This window comes from Mixophyes fleayi, chromosome 3 (genome assembly GCF_038048845.1).
Source record: "Mixophyes fleayi isolate aMixFle1 chromosome 3, aMixFle1.hap1, whole genome shotgun sequence".
Taxonomy (NCBI): domain Eukaryota; kingdom Metazoa; phylum Chordata; class Amphibia; order Anura; family Limnodynastidae; genus Mixophyes; species Mixophyes fleayi.
This window is the reverse complement of record NC_134404.1, coordinates 54994529-55013698: the sequence shown is the minus strand read 5'-3', so window position 1 is coordinate 55013698 and position 19170 is coordinate 54994529. Positions and strand designations below refer to the sequence as shown.

General features: G+C 41.6%; 1 protein-coding gene across 1 annotated transcript in view; it reads left to right on the top strand.

The window, feature by feature from the left end:
• The window catches only part of SNTG2 (syntrophin gamma 2), a 369337-nt gene that overhangs the window by 328130 nt on the left and 22037 nt on the right, over positions 1 to 19170 (top strand). Inside the window, exon 15 of the mRNA XM_075201515.1 lies at positions 16492 to 16584. Within this exon, the coding sequence (XP_075057616.1) occupies positions 16492 to 16584 (93 nt within the window). The remainder of the gene's footprint in view (positions 1 to 16491; positions 16585 to 19170) is intronic.

Here is a 19170-nt window from a genome sequence, read left to right as displayed (position 1 = left end):
GAATTTAGTTCAGTTTTACTCAATGAATATTTCCATGACCATTTCCACCTAACAAGGCAGCTATCACAAAAAACTCAATAGCAATTTAATTTATTTAATAAATAAGAATGTTATAAACTTTTCTTTTGGTGTCAAGGAGTGGTAGTGGGTGAATTATGGTGCTAAGGAGGGGTGGTGAGTGAGGGGTATTTTAGTGGGTGAGGTATGGTGCGACGGAGTGGCTGGGAGCATATTACTGGGTAAGGTATGGTAACAGGGAGTGGTGGTGAACAAGGGCTATTGCAGTGAGTGCGGGATATTGTAGTATTCGGTGATGTATTTTATCTGGTGGGTGGTGTATTTGGTGAGTGGTAAGAGGGATGCGTGAGGTAGTGTAGTACAGACAGCATACTTACCCCTGGTTCCTTAGACAGCTGAGATTAATATATCAATGATCTCTTCTCTTCACTGTATTGCAACGTGCCTGGAAATGGCCTAGTGCTCTTCACAGTCTAGGCACGCCCTCAGGGGGATGCAGCTTGCAGATACGCACACAATGGTTCTTGGCGACCCTGCTTGCAAAAGCACATGTGTACTTGTAATTCTATCACTAGTGGTGGACACAGGAAGTTTTGCATTATTAGAGTACACATTATTATATACACTGCATTCTTTATATACTACAATGTGGTGCTAGCTGTCCTTCGTAGGCTGACCACTCCCCCTCCAGTGTCTGGTCTCGCCTCTATGATGGCTGGCCACACCCCCTCTGGTGGGCCCCTAGGGTTGCAGTCCCCCGGTGGGCCCTTCATGCCCCAGTCTGACACTGCTTCTAGTAAGTAATATCATGCCATTGACCATGATGTCTCGGAAAATGTAAGTGATCCATCCATTAGAATAAGAATGATAACCTTGATCACCTTACATGCTGCACCTCCACCTACTGTTTATATGATGCTGGGCGATCACATTATACTCCACATGCTGTGCCTCCACTTACAATGCATGTAATGATGGGATGGCAAGTTACACACATTGGGCCTGATTCATTAAGGAAAGTAAAGTAGAAAAAGGAGTAAATCTGCTCCTGGACAAAACCATGTTACAATGCAAGGGGTGTAAATTACTTTATTATTTTGCACATAAGATAAATGCTGGCTGTTTTTTCATGTAGCACACAAATACTTGATAGCTTTATTTTTACATTGACATTTAAAGTTGGTCTAGGACTTGCTGTACCCCAAATATAAATCTGTCCTTACATTTAAATTTACCTCCCCTCCAATGCAACATGGTGTCTCCACCTACTGTGATGAGATAACATTTTCCATGTTCAAAGAGAAATTAAATACACAAACAAAAAATAATAATAAGAGCTTTGAGTGGACACCATTAAATCAATAATCTACTGAAATTTGAAAGCACTAAATGACTCTTGTTTCTCAAGACAAATTTGGATCTGCAAACATAATTTCCGGTAAACTGTAGGATCTAGCAATTTTTGAATCACTATCTTCTATATATAGTCATCCTTCATATTCTAAGCTTCCATTTAAAAGTGATAGCATATGGGTAGGATGTTTGCTGCAATTCTGTGCTCACTAAGAGGCTTGTAGAGAGTTGTACAGAGTGAAAGATGCAATGTCTATTGAAATAGCTGGGATTTTACTGCACAAATCATAACAGTTTAGAATGACCTGGCATTGTGTGCTATCACTACTATGCATAATGGATGAGGAGGATGATTATGCTACAGGTGCTGCTGCTGCTGCTAAAGGCAAAACTTCTACCCAGTGGGCTGTCACGGTCATGTAGTCTTTTGTTTGACCAGTACCTCTTTTTTTTTTTTTTTTGCATCAATATTTTTATTACATTTTTCCAAGGGTATATAGGGTACAGAAAAAAAAGAAGGGGGAAAGGAAATACAGACATAGGGAAAAACACATGGGAATCCCCGCGCAGGAGGAGGAGGATCACTGAATTAAGAAAAGACACACAGTAATAACAGTATACATTTTAAAATAGAAAAATGTAGCAAGGCATGTAAACCTACATTATGGCATTCTGGAGGCGTCTCCACCATAAATAGACTAGCAGGGGATGCGGGCTGATCAACTGGCAGGGGGCGTTCTATAAGAGCCGCTGGAGAGTGATCTGTTGGGAAACCAGAAATATCCTGAGGAGACCCAGGGCCGTCCGTAATGTACACGTGCCACCTTAACCACTTCATGATGGGAGCTGATGCAGACGAGGCATAGGGCGTGTCTGTTGTTTCCATCTCAAAGCTGTACTGTATCTTTGAGATGATGCGAGCAGTGGTAGGGGGAGCCTGAGACTTCCAATTTTGTGCTATTGCTGCTCTAGCAGCAATCAAAATATGACCCAATATGTAGTGATCGTGCTTTGGAATAGATGTCGGGTAGATGTGGAGGAGAGCTAGAGCTGGGTCTGGGGCAACAGGAGTCTTCAAAACTGAAGAAATCAAAGCAAATACCTTGCTCCACAATGGCTAGATCACTGGACATAACCAGAATGCATGGAAGATATCTGCTATTTGGGCACATTGACGCCAGCACAATTTTGATTGGCTTGGCCAGAACCTGTGTAGCCGTTCCGGGGTAAGGTATAACCTGTTGAGAAGTTTAACCTGCATCTCGGTATGATTAATGCATTTAGACATACGGTGGGAAGTTACATAAATTCTTTCCCATTGTCGCTCAGTGAGCACTATCTTCACATCCGTCTCCCACTGGGTTTGTGCAGGTGTTTTAGTTGGGGGGATCAGGGAGTAAATGTAATGGTACCAGAATGTTATTCCGCCTCTCCCACTACCCTTTGTCAATCTATCAATGACAGGTGTTGGGAGTGAAATAAGAGAGTAGGGGGTCCTAGAGACAGTTCTGACCCAGTGACTGATTTGCAAGTACCTATATGTCTCTGAGGATGGCAAACTATAACAAGCTTGGAGCTGAGGAAAGGGAAGAAAAAGGTCTTGGGCAAATAAATCCGACATGGAGGAAATCCCTCTAGCTTTCCAAGCAGCAAGATTTAGGTCTGAGATAAGCTGACCCACTGCCTGTAGAGAGAGATTACGAGACGGGAGAACAAAGTTTGGATGCAGCCCTATAACTCTATCCCACACCTGCATGGCATCCGAAATGGACCGTAGCCTGCATACAACAGATGGACGGACCGGCCTGGGTGTCCAAAGAAGGTCCAGCAGCGGGTAGCTGGGGCACAAGGCTCTCTCCAAGTCCACCCATTGCTTAGAGGTGGGGGGGAGCACCCAATCCCGCAGATGGCTCAATATGCACGCCTCTTAATAGCTAGATAGGTTTGGAAGCATCAGCCCCCCACGTTGTTTAGATAGGGCCATATGTTTATGGGAGAGGAGGGGGCATTTCTGCCGCCACACATAGGACATCATTAATGTATGGAAGCGGGCCATCAATTGCCTGGGTGCAATATAGGGAATAGCACGAAAAATTAACATCAGTTTGGGTAATAACATCATTTTAAAAACAGCTATGGGACCCAGTCAGGAGACCTCAAAGTTAAGCCAATTCTTAGCTAGGGAGGAAAGATGCAAAAAAATTGGAGTGAAGTTAGTTTCAAATACTGTAGACAGGGTAGGGGGAATATAGATGCCCAAATACGGCAGAGAATCCTTTACCCAGGCAAACGGAAATTTCTTTTGCAAAGACGATAATGAGGATTGCGGTATATTAATAGGTAAGGCCTCAGATTTAGTCATATTTAATTTATATATTGAAGCTGAGCTGTAGTCATCTAGGATACGCTTCAGGGCTGGCAACGAGGTCTCCGGGCTGGTGACAAATAGAAATACGTCATCTGTAAATAGACATAACTTATGAGTATAGGAGTGAAATGTGATGCCTGGGAAACCAGAAGCATGTCTGATAGTATGTGCTAAAGGCTCTATGGCCATAACAAACATCAGAGGGGAAAGGGGACACCCCTGTCTTGTTCCATTAGTGATAGGGAAGGAAGAGGATAGGAAACCGTTGCTAAATACTCTTGCAGAAGGGCCTTGATACAAAACTAATATGGAGTGTAAGATGTTACCCTGAAACCCAAATTTAAGTAAAACTTCTTTCATATAGAGCCAGTGGAGCCTGTCGAACGCCTTTTCTGCATCCAGAGAAAGCATTACTAACTCTTCTCCAGTCCCGGATAGAAGGTCCACCACATCTAGAATACATTGCGTATTAATTGTCGCCTGGCGACCCAATATGAAGCCCACCTGGTCCGGGTGGATTAACTGAGGTAGGAGAGGATTCAGACGATCAGCTATTAACCTAGCATAAATCTTTAGATCAGTATTAAGTAGTGCTATAGGTCTATAATTCTTGCAATCGGAGTGATCTTTTGCAGGTTTGGGGATTGTTATTATTTGCGCTTCTAACATCTCAGCCGGGAAGTTGCCTCCCATCAAAACATTATTATATAGATTGGTAAGGAGCGGGGCCAGCTCCGACTGAAACATGGAGTAGAAGGCATTAACAAAGCCATCCGGACAAGGGGCTTTGTCTCTAGGGAGGGACTTGATGGCCTCTTCAATCTCTCGCTGAGACCAAGGGAGATTAATTTGCTTCAGACTTTCAAGATCTAACGAGGGGAGATTAAGTTGGTGAAGGAAGGTAGAGATAGACAGTTCTGATGCCTGCACTGTGTCTTTGTCATCCTGTAGGTTGTATAGTCGGGCATAATATTTAGCAAATTGGTTTGCTATGTCAGCGGGATTGTGAATCTTATTGCCCCTAAAGTCATGAAAGGTTTTTATTTGGTTCCTAGCTTGCTTCCCTCTGAGTTTACGGGCCAGTAGCCGACTGGCTCTGTTACCTGAAGAGTAGAATTTCTGGCGCAATTTAGTAAGGGCTGATTTCATGCGAGATATAAAAAGTTTATTAAGCTGTTTCCTGATGTTGTTTATTTCTTTTTGGAGGGCTTTATAAGGGCGTGACTGGTTTTGTGATTCTAGAGTGGTTAGAGTAGATTCAAGTGTATGCTGTCGAAAAAGGTATTGCTTTTTCAAGCGTGCACCAATTTGGATAGCTGAACCACGTAAAACTGCTTTCAGTGCACACCAGTGGGTGGAGAGGGAAGTATCTTCCGGGTTATTCACCTGAATATATTGCGATAGTGTTTCTGACAAGCCAAGCTTGGCCTCCAGGGAGGTGAGCAGGTAGGTCGGCATCCGCCACGGTCTCGGGGGGATTTTAGTGAGGTTCAAGTTCCAGGTCCATTCTATCGGGGCATGGTCTGACCATGTGATAGGAAGGATATTAACTGTATTAGTGTGCTGTAATGTCCATTTGTCTGTCAGCACCATGTCTATCCTAGAGTATGTGTTATGCACACTAGAATGGTAAGTATAATCCCGTACATTTGGAGATTGGACCTGCCAGACATCATAGAGATCGTATTCCGCTAACAGTTTACAAAATGCTGTTGAAGGACCTATGGTCGAGTCAGGCCCCACCGATTTTAGTGGTCTGGATTTATCAATTTTGGGGTCTAGAGTCAGATTGAAGTCTCCCATCAGGAACAAATGGCCTCTCTGTACTTTCTGGATCTCCTCGCATAGTGACTTAAGGAAAGGAATCTGACGGGAGTTGGGGGCGTATAGGGAGACTAAAGTCACCTGTTTATCCTCCAGCAGTCCAACCAGGATTATAAATCGACCAGATTTATCTTCTATTTTTAGCTGCAAGTCAAAGCATACACGAGCACTGAACAACACGGCCACTCCGTTTCTTTTAAATGGGCCATTAGCAAAATATCCAGAAGGGTATCTTGGGTCTCTAAATTGGGGGGGACCTTGGACGAGAAATGTGTTTCTTGCAGGGCTATAACATCCGCCTTACGTTTATGAAATGTAGTGAGTGCCAATCGGCGTTTGTTTGGGGAGTTAAGTCCCTTAACATTCAAGGAGTAAAACCGAACCATACTTTATGGGATCTGAAAGGGAAAGGATATCAGAAGTGCGCCTGCTTCATTTTTATAATGTGTAGTGCAAGTGATCCTGGGGGAAGGGAAACCAGGGTAGAAGAGTACAAAAGGAAAAAAGAAAAAGGAGACTGAACTAACCCGCAGGACGGGGTCAGAGCATTTGCCACAGAGGAAAGCATGTGACAAAGTAGGTACCATGTGGGGAGGTGGTGGAACAAGGTTATGGTCCCACCCATGTAACACTCAGGAAAGGATAATCAAAAAAGACATGCAACAATATAACAACTGTACAATATCAAACGTAAGCCTCTAATATTATATGAAAAGAGACATATCTTACAACAGTATAATACAGAAAGGAGGGATGTATTTCCCGGCGGGGGAGCTAAGCCCACCCACTTCAGCATCCCAATCCTCGCATGAACCCAGCGTAACCTTAGGTAGACCTGACAAATTTTTGAACGTTAAGCGTCAGGATTCTTGAAGCAAACCACAACAGTGTAAACAGGAGATACTAAATATTAGGTAGAGAGAAAAAATGCTAATGCTTATACTTATCAAGCCAGAGGTAGAAGTTGTATAACTTTACGGTGTTATTCGAAACAAAGAACCTCTGTCATTAGTAACACGGGTCCAATCTGATTGAAGCGGGGTCCTGCTAGGTGCGGTTCCTGATGGAAGAGATATATGCCATTCCTCCAGGAGTTTGGTACCAGGTTCAAGGGACGAGATGACATACGAGGACTCCTCATGTCGCAGCAGAAGCTTGACCGGGAAGCCCCAACGATAGGAGATGTCATTTGCTCGCAGGGCTATCGTTATTGGATGAAGAGCTCTTCTTTGGTTGATGGTGGTAAGTGACAGGTCTTGAAAGAGCTGGAGATCTCCCAGGGATGACACATTGGACGGGTCTCGGGCCGCTCTGAGTATAGCTTCCTTGATATGAAAGAAATGCACCCTGAGGAGAGTATCTCTTGGTAGATTCCCCGACACAGATCGAGGACGTGGAAGATGATGGATGCGGTCAATGAGAAAGTCCCTATCGTCAGCCACAGAAACCAACTTCTTGAACAAAGAGACAGCATAGTCCTGTAAATCCGCATTGGAAACAGATTCTGGGATGCCCCTGATCTTGATGTTGTTTCTGCGGGAGCGGTCCTCCTGATCCGCCATTTTACCTCTCAAAAAAGCAACCTCACTCTGCAGGGATTGATGTGAGGAGGAAAGGTCATTGTCGAACGCAACCACTTCCCCCATCTTTGTCTCAAGGTGGTCTGTACGGTCTCCAACTTCAGCAATCTCTGCTTTCAAACCCCCGATTGCCGCTCTCATTTCAGAAGTCAGGTCGGCACGAAGAGCCATTAACATCTGGTGTAAGGTAGAATGCAGAACACGCGCAGTCAATGGAGCATCGAGTGCAGAATCAGTTCCTAGATCAGAGACAGGAGGGCGCAGAGGGGACATCTTCGATTCCCTGGCCTGGGCCGCTATAGGGGAAACTCTGGAGGTAGAAGGCGAGCTTGTTGCCGACTTAGGTTTTGGTTGAAATTTAAGTGGATGAGCCAAGACGAGAGGCTTGATCTTTTTAGGAGCCATGGCGGACTGACAAGGGGCTATATTTACTAAGCTGCGGGTTTGAAAAAGTGGGGATGTTGCCTATAGCAACCAATCAGATTCTAGCTTTCATTTTGTAGAATGTACTAAATAAATGAAAGCTAGAATCTGATTGGTTGCTATAGGCAACATCCCCACTTTTTCAAACCCGCAGCTTAGTAAATCTAGCCCAAGGAGTCTGACAGGTGAATGAAGCCAGCGAGATTAAGAGATGAAGGCTGCTTGATGGTTGATTTCTCAGAGTGTTACACTGGATGGGCCTCCTTACATGTTAATTCAGAAGATTTCCATTATTATTCCGGGGAAATACCCGTACAGTATGAGAGATAATTACCTGTTTTCAATCGTGTGATGACAGGGGTGCCAATAACCTGTGGTGCTAGATATTCTGCCAAACTCTATAGCTATAGTATTGTATTTAGCCAGCAGGTGGCAGCAACAGCCCAGTAATCAATTGAGTGCAGGTTTTATTACCAGATCACAGATACGATATATAGGTAGGTCAGAGCACAAAGCAGTCACAAGTAGTAGGCCCTGAGATTCTGTGGCCCAAGATCAAATCACAAAGTAGTACACCTACTGTAGCGATGTGAGATCCCTGCTGTAGCACCCAGAGAACACTTGGTGTGGTTTAATAGGCTCTCCGCCGTCAACGCGCTGCCCCCAGCTACACAGTAGCCCCCACTGTGCTCAGCTTCTCCTTATACTGTGTTTTGTAGTTTTTTCCTCCTCCTGCGTCTCCCGATAACAGGCCACGCCCCCACTGGAAGTGACCCGCCGAGCTCCACCACCCGCACTCGAGGCCGGGGATCAAAACCGGAAGTAGGCCTCCGTGTCTCCGGGAGTGAGCCAGTCTTTCAACACAGCATCAGAGTCGGCTGGGGGCACAGAACCGCCGCGATCCCGAGGCAGAGTCCCGCCAGAAGCCTGCTCAGAAGGATGCAGCCTCCAGCTGGTAAATAATGCTGTGGCTGGGGGGCCCAAACAGGAGAGAGGAGCGCCCAGAGTTGCGCCAACGTTTCCGGGGGGGTAAGCTGCCCTCACTTATGGTGACTGGGGTCCCGCTCAAGGGGAATAGAGACCAATAGGGAAGATTTTGGGTCGACAGAGGAGAGCTGGTAAAATCTCCGTCTGCACAGTATGGCGTCCAAACCACGCCCCCTGACCAGTACCTCTTGTCCACATATCCATAGTTAAGTCAGCATAATGGCATGTTCTAGGGACTGAATGACGTTTTGTTTATCCTCCCAGTAGGGTTGAGGAATTGCTGTTCTCAACTAATCTGCTAAAACCTGATGCATTGATGGCAGAAATTGGGACACACATCCAGTGCTAACATAGCTGTCATGGTTTTAGTGATCTCCTGTGCAACAGGATGATGGCTATCATATTTGGTTCCACTGGCAAACACTTGTTTCACAGACAAATGTTGTTTAAAACTATGCTTAGTCTTCTTGTATAGAAGTTTCACCTCCAGCAGCAGCCGTAGTGTGCAAGGATGCCTTTTGGGAATCATGGATTGCATTAAGGTAGTCAAATTGCATTTGAAAATTAGATGCGGGACTACATACTAATAATGAGTCGGAAGATTATAAAGGTGTTGATGATGAAGATTACATGAGGCGTCTATCCATTCTTCCGCTACCAGATTCTGGGCTGATTGTTACTGTACATGATTTTTCACCTTTTGATAAACTACGTGAAAGAACTTGCTGGAAATAACGTAACAGGGAGGTTGTAAGTTTGCACGGAGGACCGTCTTACCTCTCTGTCTGTCTGTATTACCCAGTATTGTTTTATTACTATGTTTGTTCCCAAATGTAAAAAGCTATAGAATTTGCTGTCGCTGTATAAATAAATGATGATGTTGATGTTGTTGATGATGAAGGGAGAAGGTGCCTATCTCTACTTATTGTGGTGTCACCAAGGTTATAGATGCCTTGAGAGATGTTGTCTGGGTTGGGATAAAAATATTTCCACATGCAAGAGGTGGATATTTTGTCTTTTGCCCAGGCATGACAATGCACTTATCATGGGCATGACTGACTTATTTGGATAATGTCACGGAGCCTGAGTTTGGAATAGGCCTCGAAGCCCGCTCTAGATAGACTTACCCCAAGAGAGGTGCAGAATCTAACGGTAGAGAGGTATTCACCAGGGATCCCCGCAAGGGAATATGAACTTAGCTGATCTCTAGCTACAGGTCGTGGTCCTCTAAGGGGGATTGAAGCAGGGTGAGATGGAAACGTGGGGTGGAGCAGGACTGCTGGATGATAAATGCAGGGATTCAGGTGAATGGCAGTGAACCTAAGTGTTGAGGTCTTTAGAAAGCGAAGAAAGCTGGGAACAGGACTGATTATGAGACACGAGGTTCTTGTAATAATACCACCACAGGTCTTGATCGTGAAACGGGTATACAGGATACCAACTGAGAGGTGGTGAACTGCAGAGAACTGATACACTGAGTCCATCAGCCTATGGGCCAAAACAAAGGCATTTGTGGCTGAGCAAAATATCCACCTGTCAATAGAAGAATTGAGTGTAGGAATAACGTTCAGAGTGATACAGAGTAGGCATCTATTAGTGCCTAAGTTTGCAAAGAAGAAAAAAAATAAGATTTCAATTTTGCAAAATGAGGTTATTGAAAAAAAATAAAGGGGTAGAGAGGGAACATATTCTTTGCTCTTCAAAGGCCATTTGTACTCTCTTGTCATATCTCATCCTATAATTTTAATGGGAAACATCTTGCACCTTTAACTTGCACTTCAGCAGAGCAGTATATTTCTAGGTTCACAACAAACACACAAAATTGCTATGTAAAATAAAGACAATCTTGATGTCCCATCAATGACATGATTAAGCCATATATGAGGCTAAACTAAGCTGCTGTAGGAGCACAACTGAGTTTCATTTAATGAAAGGTGTGGCTATAAAGTGGTAGGAGTTGGACTTTTGATGTAAAGTTTACAGAGTTGCACTTAGCCCATCCTCAGATTTTCATCCAGGTGCAGTTCTAGTTTTCTGAGACATCTCTCAAGAGCAGAGCGGTGTCCGTCCATAAGTGAGCTCTGGACGGACCATCTAGTAGCAACAGGTGCAAAATAAAAGCATTTTGCTCTGTGTATTAAATGCTGTTGGAGAGGAATGAACATATTGTAATACTGAGCCATGAGTTGGAGAGCAATCTAAGCTGTTCACTGCTACAGATAACAGTTTCCATGCCACGGGGGTGCAGGATGCAATAAGGGACGTTCAGAGCTTCATAACCCCTTTGACAAATCCTGCCCTATTGGTACATGGAATACAATTTTGCAATTGGTATACCATGGTACATGCTGATATAGAAATTTCCAAAATATTTAGTCCGAGGAGGGGGGGGGGGGGGAATCTACTTTTATTTATTTTTGTTAAACAAACGGTTCCACAGCTGGGTAGTAAATCCTGCAGTTTGGGGATGTTAACCGCTGGCAATAGGAGGCGATTTGAAAAGCTCTTCAAAAAAATTGCTTTTTAGTAGATTTCCCCCAGGATCATTTTCAGCTTAATCTTATTGAAATAGAGGAGCTTAAAAGTTACACAGTGAAAAGAGGAATCGTAAACGTTTTGGTTTGTAGCCATATATGCAGTGGTCAAAGTGAAAATTTAGAAGTGGTGGAAAGGAAAATGTAAGCGTATGGAATTTGATATTGTTACAATGAAGACAGTAGGAGAAGTGGTGGTATGACATAACCCCATATACACCACCACTGCATATATATGGTAAAGGAATTTATATTCTCCCCTATTTCCTGTAGCAATGCTATCTCTGGTATCAAATACACAGCAAACCCATGTCATCCAATAGTTCTTTACCTGCTTCAGTAATCCATTAATTGCTACTGCTATGCTAGTGACATTGATACTTTTAACTACATGTCACAACGATGGTCATTTTCCCATTATCAATCAACTTCTCAGGTACATATGTCAACCATATAGGTACAAAGGGGAGAATAATGCTAGTTCTTAAAGTGATATATACACTTCTATACAGAACCTTATATATGTATGTACTATAAATGAGGTTAACTCTTTAGCTGCCTCATTAATTCACATACAATGACATATGAATACACTAAAAGCAGGACATGTGACTGTGATTGGTTCGTTTTCATTCGCTTGCCAGTGATTGGACATACGGCAGTTGCTCTTATCAGCACTCATTCATGAAGTTGCTCAGTTGACCTTAATTTATGAAATTCACCTTCAGCCTGATCGATTTGCTCATCTCTACTCAGCAGGGGATGGATGGTGATGCACAGTCTATGCCTTTTATTAATCAGCGGAGACTCTCCGTGGATGCTAATTATATGACTGTTGTTTCTTTCACCTATCAAAAGAGTACCTGTTTAATGTAGTAATATAATATTAGAAACAGACAATACCAATTTGCAAAATGAAAGATGCTTATATATCACTAAAAAATGTACATTTCATATGTATCTAAAAAATAGTTGTTTCCCTAAATATCAATGCAGTTTTGCCAGTGTGTGCTTTAATCACTGGTATAACATTTAAACTTTGCTCAATATTCATGTTTCCTAAATTGCCTGTACATACAGTTCTGTGATTTTAGCTCATCAGCTGGAGTTTGATAGATTACATGGCATGCGGAAATTAACAGGCCATTTTAGCACTTCCAGAAATAACCGTTTAGATCACAGCATGGAGCCAATATAGCCCTTCTGCCTCTCATTTGATGAGATATTTGAACATAGTTTTACAAATCTACATATACTGATTAAATTGGTTCCTAAAATATTACCATTACATTGCAGAAACAATGTTTCCTGTGCATGTGTTTTTTTGTGTTCGAAATGTAAAATATATGTAATAAAATTTCATAAAATATAGATTCCTCTATATTCTGCAAACAACGACAATGTTTCTGTCTTAAAACGGAAACTCCAGTTAAAAATTATGTTGACTCATTAAAATCATTATGCGAGATACTGCTACTTACTGGGATAATTCCTACTACTGAAATATGGCTTCTGTCAGAAATCATCTGTAGTAAACTCAGAAACACTCTATGGGCCTGATATATAAAGGCACGCATTCTGAGTGCAAAGTGGGTTTGTGTAATACCTATGTGAATATACATTTGCCAATGAATGCACAGAAAAAAATAACTATTGAATTAATGTCATCTGTTATTAATATAGGCATTAATGACAAAACAGCTAAAAACAAAAACAACATTATTTTTAATATATTTATTTTCATGAAATACATTTGTTAGAATGATCTTAATGTCTACTGAACATAAAATACATGTTTACAGATGCTCCTGATTGCAAACACATGTTATAGCATGCATACGAGACTGTCATCAATAGAACTCAGGACTTAGATTAACCCTGTAATTGGTGTAAGAGATACGTCAGATAAACAAGTACCTGTGAGATGCCCACAGCTTGATTCAGACGTGGCTGCATGCGCTTGAGTTTGGCAAACCCTTACTGTACATTGCTTACAGGCAAAAGTCCCTTTGTTTACTGCTATAAATCTGAGGGTGTAGTAAGTGTCCTTCGCATACGTAGATGTCATAAACATTGCTGCATTCACTGACGTATGTCCCGGTTCTGAGTATGCGCAGCGTGATTTTGTGTACTATACGCACAAAATCGGCTGAACCGTGCCTTGATGAATCAGGCCTTTTTTGATGTTTATAAACTGCACGCCTATCAGTCCTATGACTAACTCCTTTACCTCTGCCGCCGCCTCCTTTCCACCGCTCAGTGCCACTTTATCTGTGTCTTCCCCGATTGAAAACAAAATCTCCTTTTTTTTGCATGTTGTTGGCCAGAAAGAGCACTCATATATCTAATCAGTACTATGTAGGGAACACCTCTTATCACATTCAGCTGTGAGGTGTGAAAAAAGAAGTGCTCCATGCCAAAAAAGGCGGCAGAAGTTTGGATGCTACCTCCTCTAGCCTGGAATGCCTCCACCCATTCTCACTTTTAGAGGGGTACCTTTGTCAAACAAGCAGTCAGTTCTGTTCAAGGAGAATAATAATTTCAAATAAAATTGAACCTAAACACATCCATCCCATTTTGAACCTCAGGGAACTCTCCTTCAGGATCCTCTTACTTTGAATGTTGTCCAGTGCTGGAGACACATACAACAACTTGAGATGTGTAATGGGAACCAGGGGCCTGATTCATTAAGGTTCTTAAATGAAGAGGATTCTCATTTCAGTCTCCTGGACAAAACCATGTTACAATGGAAGGGGTGCAAATAAGTGTTCTGTTTTACACATAAGTTATATACTGACTGTTTTTTCATGTAACACACAAATATCAACTTTAAATTTCACTGTACAAATAAGCTATCAAATATTTGTGTGTTACATGAAAAAACAGGCAGTATTTAACTTATGTGCAAAACAGAACACTTATTTGCACCCCTACCATTGTAACATGGTTTTGTCCAGGAGACTGAAATGAGAATCCTCTTCATTTAAGAACCTTAATGAATCAGGCCCCAGGTGAGTACAGGTGCGAATGGTGAACTTCCTAAGGAGGGGCCCCTATCGTTCAACTGGTTTGGGTAGGAGAAGATTTGAATAACATTTTATTGGAGTCAGTAGTTATGCTTTAAGACGAAATGACAATCTAACCTCTTTAATGCATATTTGGTGAAAACATATACTTGACATTAAAAATAAAAAATTAAATGAAAACTTAAAAATAAAAGTAGCATACTGTACCTTGACAATTAGACTAAACATAGGTTTAGTGACCAATCTGTGAATAAAGTTGACAATCCCCTCCACTGCCTATGCGATAGCGATACCAGGGTAGCACACAGAACTGTGTCTATAATTTTTAATAATATAGGTCCAAATTGTAACTGCGGTCATAACTGTCTTAGAAACTCTTTACAGTTTAATTTGGCAGCTGAGAGTACACATTATTATGTTGTGAATGTGCTTAGGTTGCAGACATCTCTGCACTCTGTCAGGCATTAGTCACAGAGTTGTAACACTTGTAATACATTATATTTATAATGTTAGCATTGTAGATGTTCAACAATTAAATGATAGCCAAGAGCACAATTAGTATTCATGTTTTTAAAACCATGAGCCATTAATCTGTTTCTGTACTTCTAACATTTGTTGTATAAATAGAAATATAAGACAATATATCGCTATCCAAACATTTTATGATGAACAAAACTAATTAGTTTCGGTGTACACTTTCTATACTGAATTGTATGTCATGGTCTATAGGTGCGCATAGGCGCAGAATGTAAACACTAATATAGAAAGATATGCTTTTTTTTTTTAACAACATCATTATTAAATATATATGTATGTGTGTGTGTGTCTGTAAAATTAGTTGACATAAATAATGAAGATGTTTTACTGGTGTATTAATTAGGTTACAGTTGAGAGAAGTGGGTATCGGTAAATTAATCCAGGAAATGGGAATGTGAATACTCAAAGCCAATTATTTTCTTAGTCCATGAAAGTCAGTCATTACTGTTAATTAAGAGTTGCAGTTTCTCTTCTATTAGTCTCTAGAAATACAAACATTGTTGGAATTATAATTAACCCTTATAACAACATTCTGCAAGAACCACCACAATTTAAGGGAGATTTCTAGCCCTATGTAGTGTTGCATTTGCAATATGTTGAGTTTCACTTTCATCTTTATTTCAAATCTCTTGACATCATTGTTATATTACATACATGTGAGTATTTGAGTTGTACATCATCATCACCATTCATTTATATAGCGCCATTGATTCCGCAGCGCTGTACAGAGAACTCATTCACGTCAGTCCCTGCCCCATTGGAGCTTACAGTCTAAATTCCCTAACATACATACACACAGACAGAGAGACTAGGGTCAATTATGATAGCCAGCCAATTAGCCTACCAGTAGGGTTTTGGAGTTTGGGAGGAAACCAGAGCACCTGGAGGAAACCCACACAAACACGGGGAGAACATACAAACTCCACACAGATAAGGCCATATTCGGGGATTGAACTCATGACACCAGCGCTGTGAGGCAGAAGTGCTAACCACCGTGCTGCCCCTACTATGGGTCATAAGACCCAGTTCTGTGTTTGCTGTGGATGCTCGAGTACCCTCAGTATTTGTGTTGCGATGTCACCAATCTACGCATACAATTTTTTATTCACATGGTGGATGGTAAAGGGAGCACCGCCTATCATTTTAAAAGTTGCTTCCTATGCCATGTATGAGGTGTATCATGTGTGCCTAGGCTGCACAATGGGTACTCAAATTAAACAATGCAAAAGCTCAGTAGCCCCCCAAAATTCCACAGCCCTTCTAGCTCGTTCTAGAATCATGTGTGCATAAGCAAAGATTTGTTTTATTAGGTTAGGCATACAGATGCACCCATAATTGCCACTAAATAGTTATGTATAAGAAATATAATAATCTGAACATTATCCAGTACATAATTATGTCATTTTATCATTGAAATTAATGAATAGTCATTAAAATCAGACGAAGATATCACACAACGTCTGCACCAAGCTATTTTCTCTTTGTAAATGTCCTCTGTTCTTTGTTTTGTATTTTACACCACTAAACCCTCTGAAAGTCTATATCAATCAAGGAAGACATTTTTTACAGGCCATTGTATGGATGGTTTAGGATTATGTTGAAACATCTTGTTCAGTATGTACATAATTTATGTTTCAGTATACCTGCCTATGTTTCACCAAACCTGTTTTATTGAACTGTTATAGAAAATACGGATTACATTTCACTGTACAATGCATCATTTATAATACCTGGAGCAATACATCATGTAGAAGGGAAAGATATTGAGAGACAGGTTCACTTATGCTTTCCCAGAATTGTTATACATTGTTTTATGCTTAATTTCTTTCTCTTTTTTTCAGTCCAAAACATATGTGTGCAATAATCAAGGGGAAGTTGTGTGTTTTACTGTGGATTTTGTATCGGGATTCACCTGTTTTGACAGCAAATCAAAGGTAAGAAAAATCCTATCCACGCTTTCTGTACCACCATTTCTTCTACTAATTATGAGGGGAATTCAATTGGCCGCGAGGTGCCGCCATGCGTCTCCGGAAACAGTCAGAGAAGACACATTGCGCCAGAGTTTTAACTAAAACCTCCGCTCAATTTCCCTTTAACGTCCATTGGAAATACAAGTAGAAAATGAGTAGAGATCGTGTACCGTATTGGTTGGCAATGTGTGCAGCCGGACATTGAGGCGATGTCCGGTGGCACATTGTGGCTAACTGAATTCCCCCATATGTGATGGAAATATACAAACAGTAACCTTACTATGAGTGGTAATTTTAATAACTTCCTTAAAGAAAATATAATCTAATTATTGTAGTGTATTGTAACTTTATTGTTCAGTACAGTAATTCAGTATCCCATATGGGCATATGTGAAGATACTGGGTTTAATGTAACCCTCTGGGCCTAACCGGTACCTATCCAAGGTTCAAAATCATCCATGCAGATATCCGAAATAAAATAAATAAGTTTATTTAACAAAATGGTAGCAGCAAATAGCAATAAACATATTTAAATAATAACCTGCAACAAATAACAGTACAGTCTGGCACAGACAACATGCAGGGTATAATGAAAACACCTCACCAGTATCCTAGTCACTCTCAGGAACTGCTGTCTATCCATTCAAGCTTCTCCACCTCTCGCTCTTTTTAGGCTATCAGCAAGGCAGTGGTCCTGAGTCACTGTCACTCCGCTTTTGGCAGACACACAGCTCTCCAAGACCTGGAGAGGTAGATCAGGGCAAAGGCAGTACTCCAGGGACCGATTGTTCCTTTCCTGTCAGGGCAGAGATTTGGGTCTCAAAGCCAGCCTGACTTCAGCTATAGAGCTCCCTTTTAAGCCCAAAAATGACCTTCTCAGGAGCTTCAGGACCTTTTCTGTGTTTACCTTTTCACAAGTAAACATACAGATAAAGGGATAGCAGCTGAGCCACTTGTTGATATAATTAAGGATAGGTATTGTTCTGTGACTATACAGCAGAGTTTGTTTAAACAGGAGAGATCACAATCTAGACACATTACATTTAAATACACATTACAGTCCTCTGTAATTAAACAGAGAGCTCTATCTGTGGAACTTTTCCCTATCTTAACACATGAGACCTCCTGGTGTGATGTACATTCATTCAGGACTGGTGGACAATAATCCTACTGCCTAGGATGAAACCAGGGCCGGACTGGGACTAAAAATCAGCCCTGGCATTTAAAGCACACAGGCCCACGTGTTGTGGGCTCCATGCACTATATTGTTGCACACTGATGCTGGCGCAGTACAACATGATGTAGTATGAGTGTGTGTGTGGGGGGGGGGGGGGTATTTATTTCTCCTAATGACCCTCAACATTACATTATTAGCACCCCAATTACATCAATAAACACCATGACAATACATTATTAGTACCCAAATTACAGCAATAAATAACCCCCCACACACACTCATACTACATCAATCATCCCCACATTACAGCAACCGGCATCACTACACACATTACAGCAACCAGCATCACCCCCCACATTACAGCAACCAGCATCACCCCCACATTACAGCAACCGGCATCACCCCCACATTACAGCGTCCAGCATTACCCCCACATTACAGCAACTGGCATCACCCCCCACATTACATCAACCGGCATCACTCCCCACATTACAGCAACCGGCATCACCCCCACATTATAGCAATACCCTCTCCAACTTATTAGCAATACTAAGCACCAAACACACTACAACACTGCCACCAGCACGCCACCCCATACTACAGCAATACCACCAATTATACAGACGCCACTGTAGGAAACAATGTTTTGCTTTTTTCAAATCTCCCACAAAATAGCAACAACGAACAGAGTACTTACACACATATAGGTAACAGGAACCCTTTTCCCTCAATTAAATAGTAATGGCAGAATTTTCATGAATCATTCCACATAAAATAAAACTAACATATATCTAAAAAAAACATAACTATTGAATGATCAGTTGAACCCACACGGCCGCATTAAAAGTATTTCCATCTACAGCAAAATGTCAGAGAAAAATATTTTTGTTTTACTACAGTAATTGGATATGCGTCTTTTCTATTCATTTTAAATAACACAGTATATAAATTAAGGGGGATAGAGGAGGTGGGTGAGAAATAATTGGATGTGATCCATCAGTTTGATTAGATAGGAAACATTTAGATAATTTACCTGGAGGCGTCTACCCCCTTGACTCACAGGCAGGGCTGACAAGAGGAATTTTGGGCCCCGATACAGCAACTTCTTTGGGCTCCCATCATATTCAACAATGAAAGACTTGCCTTTGGCAGAAGTTCATATGATGCCACACCGTAGTGTGCCCAGTTCATATTATGCCACATTGTAGTGCCCCAAGGTCATATTATGCCACATAGTATTACCCTCAATTCATATTTGGTCATGCAGAAGTGCCCACAAATCATATTATGGCATAGTAGTGCCCCCAAATCATTAGTAAAGCTCAGATAAAAACTCATTCACAAATAAAAATTGCTACAGCATATCAGATACTG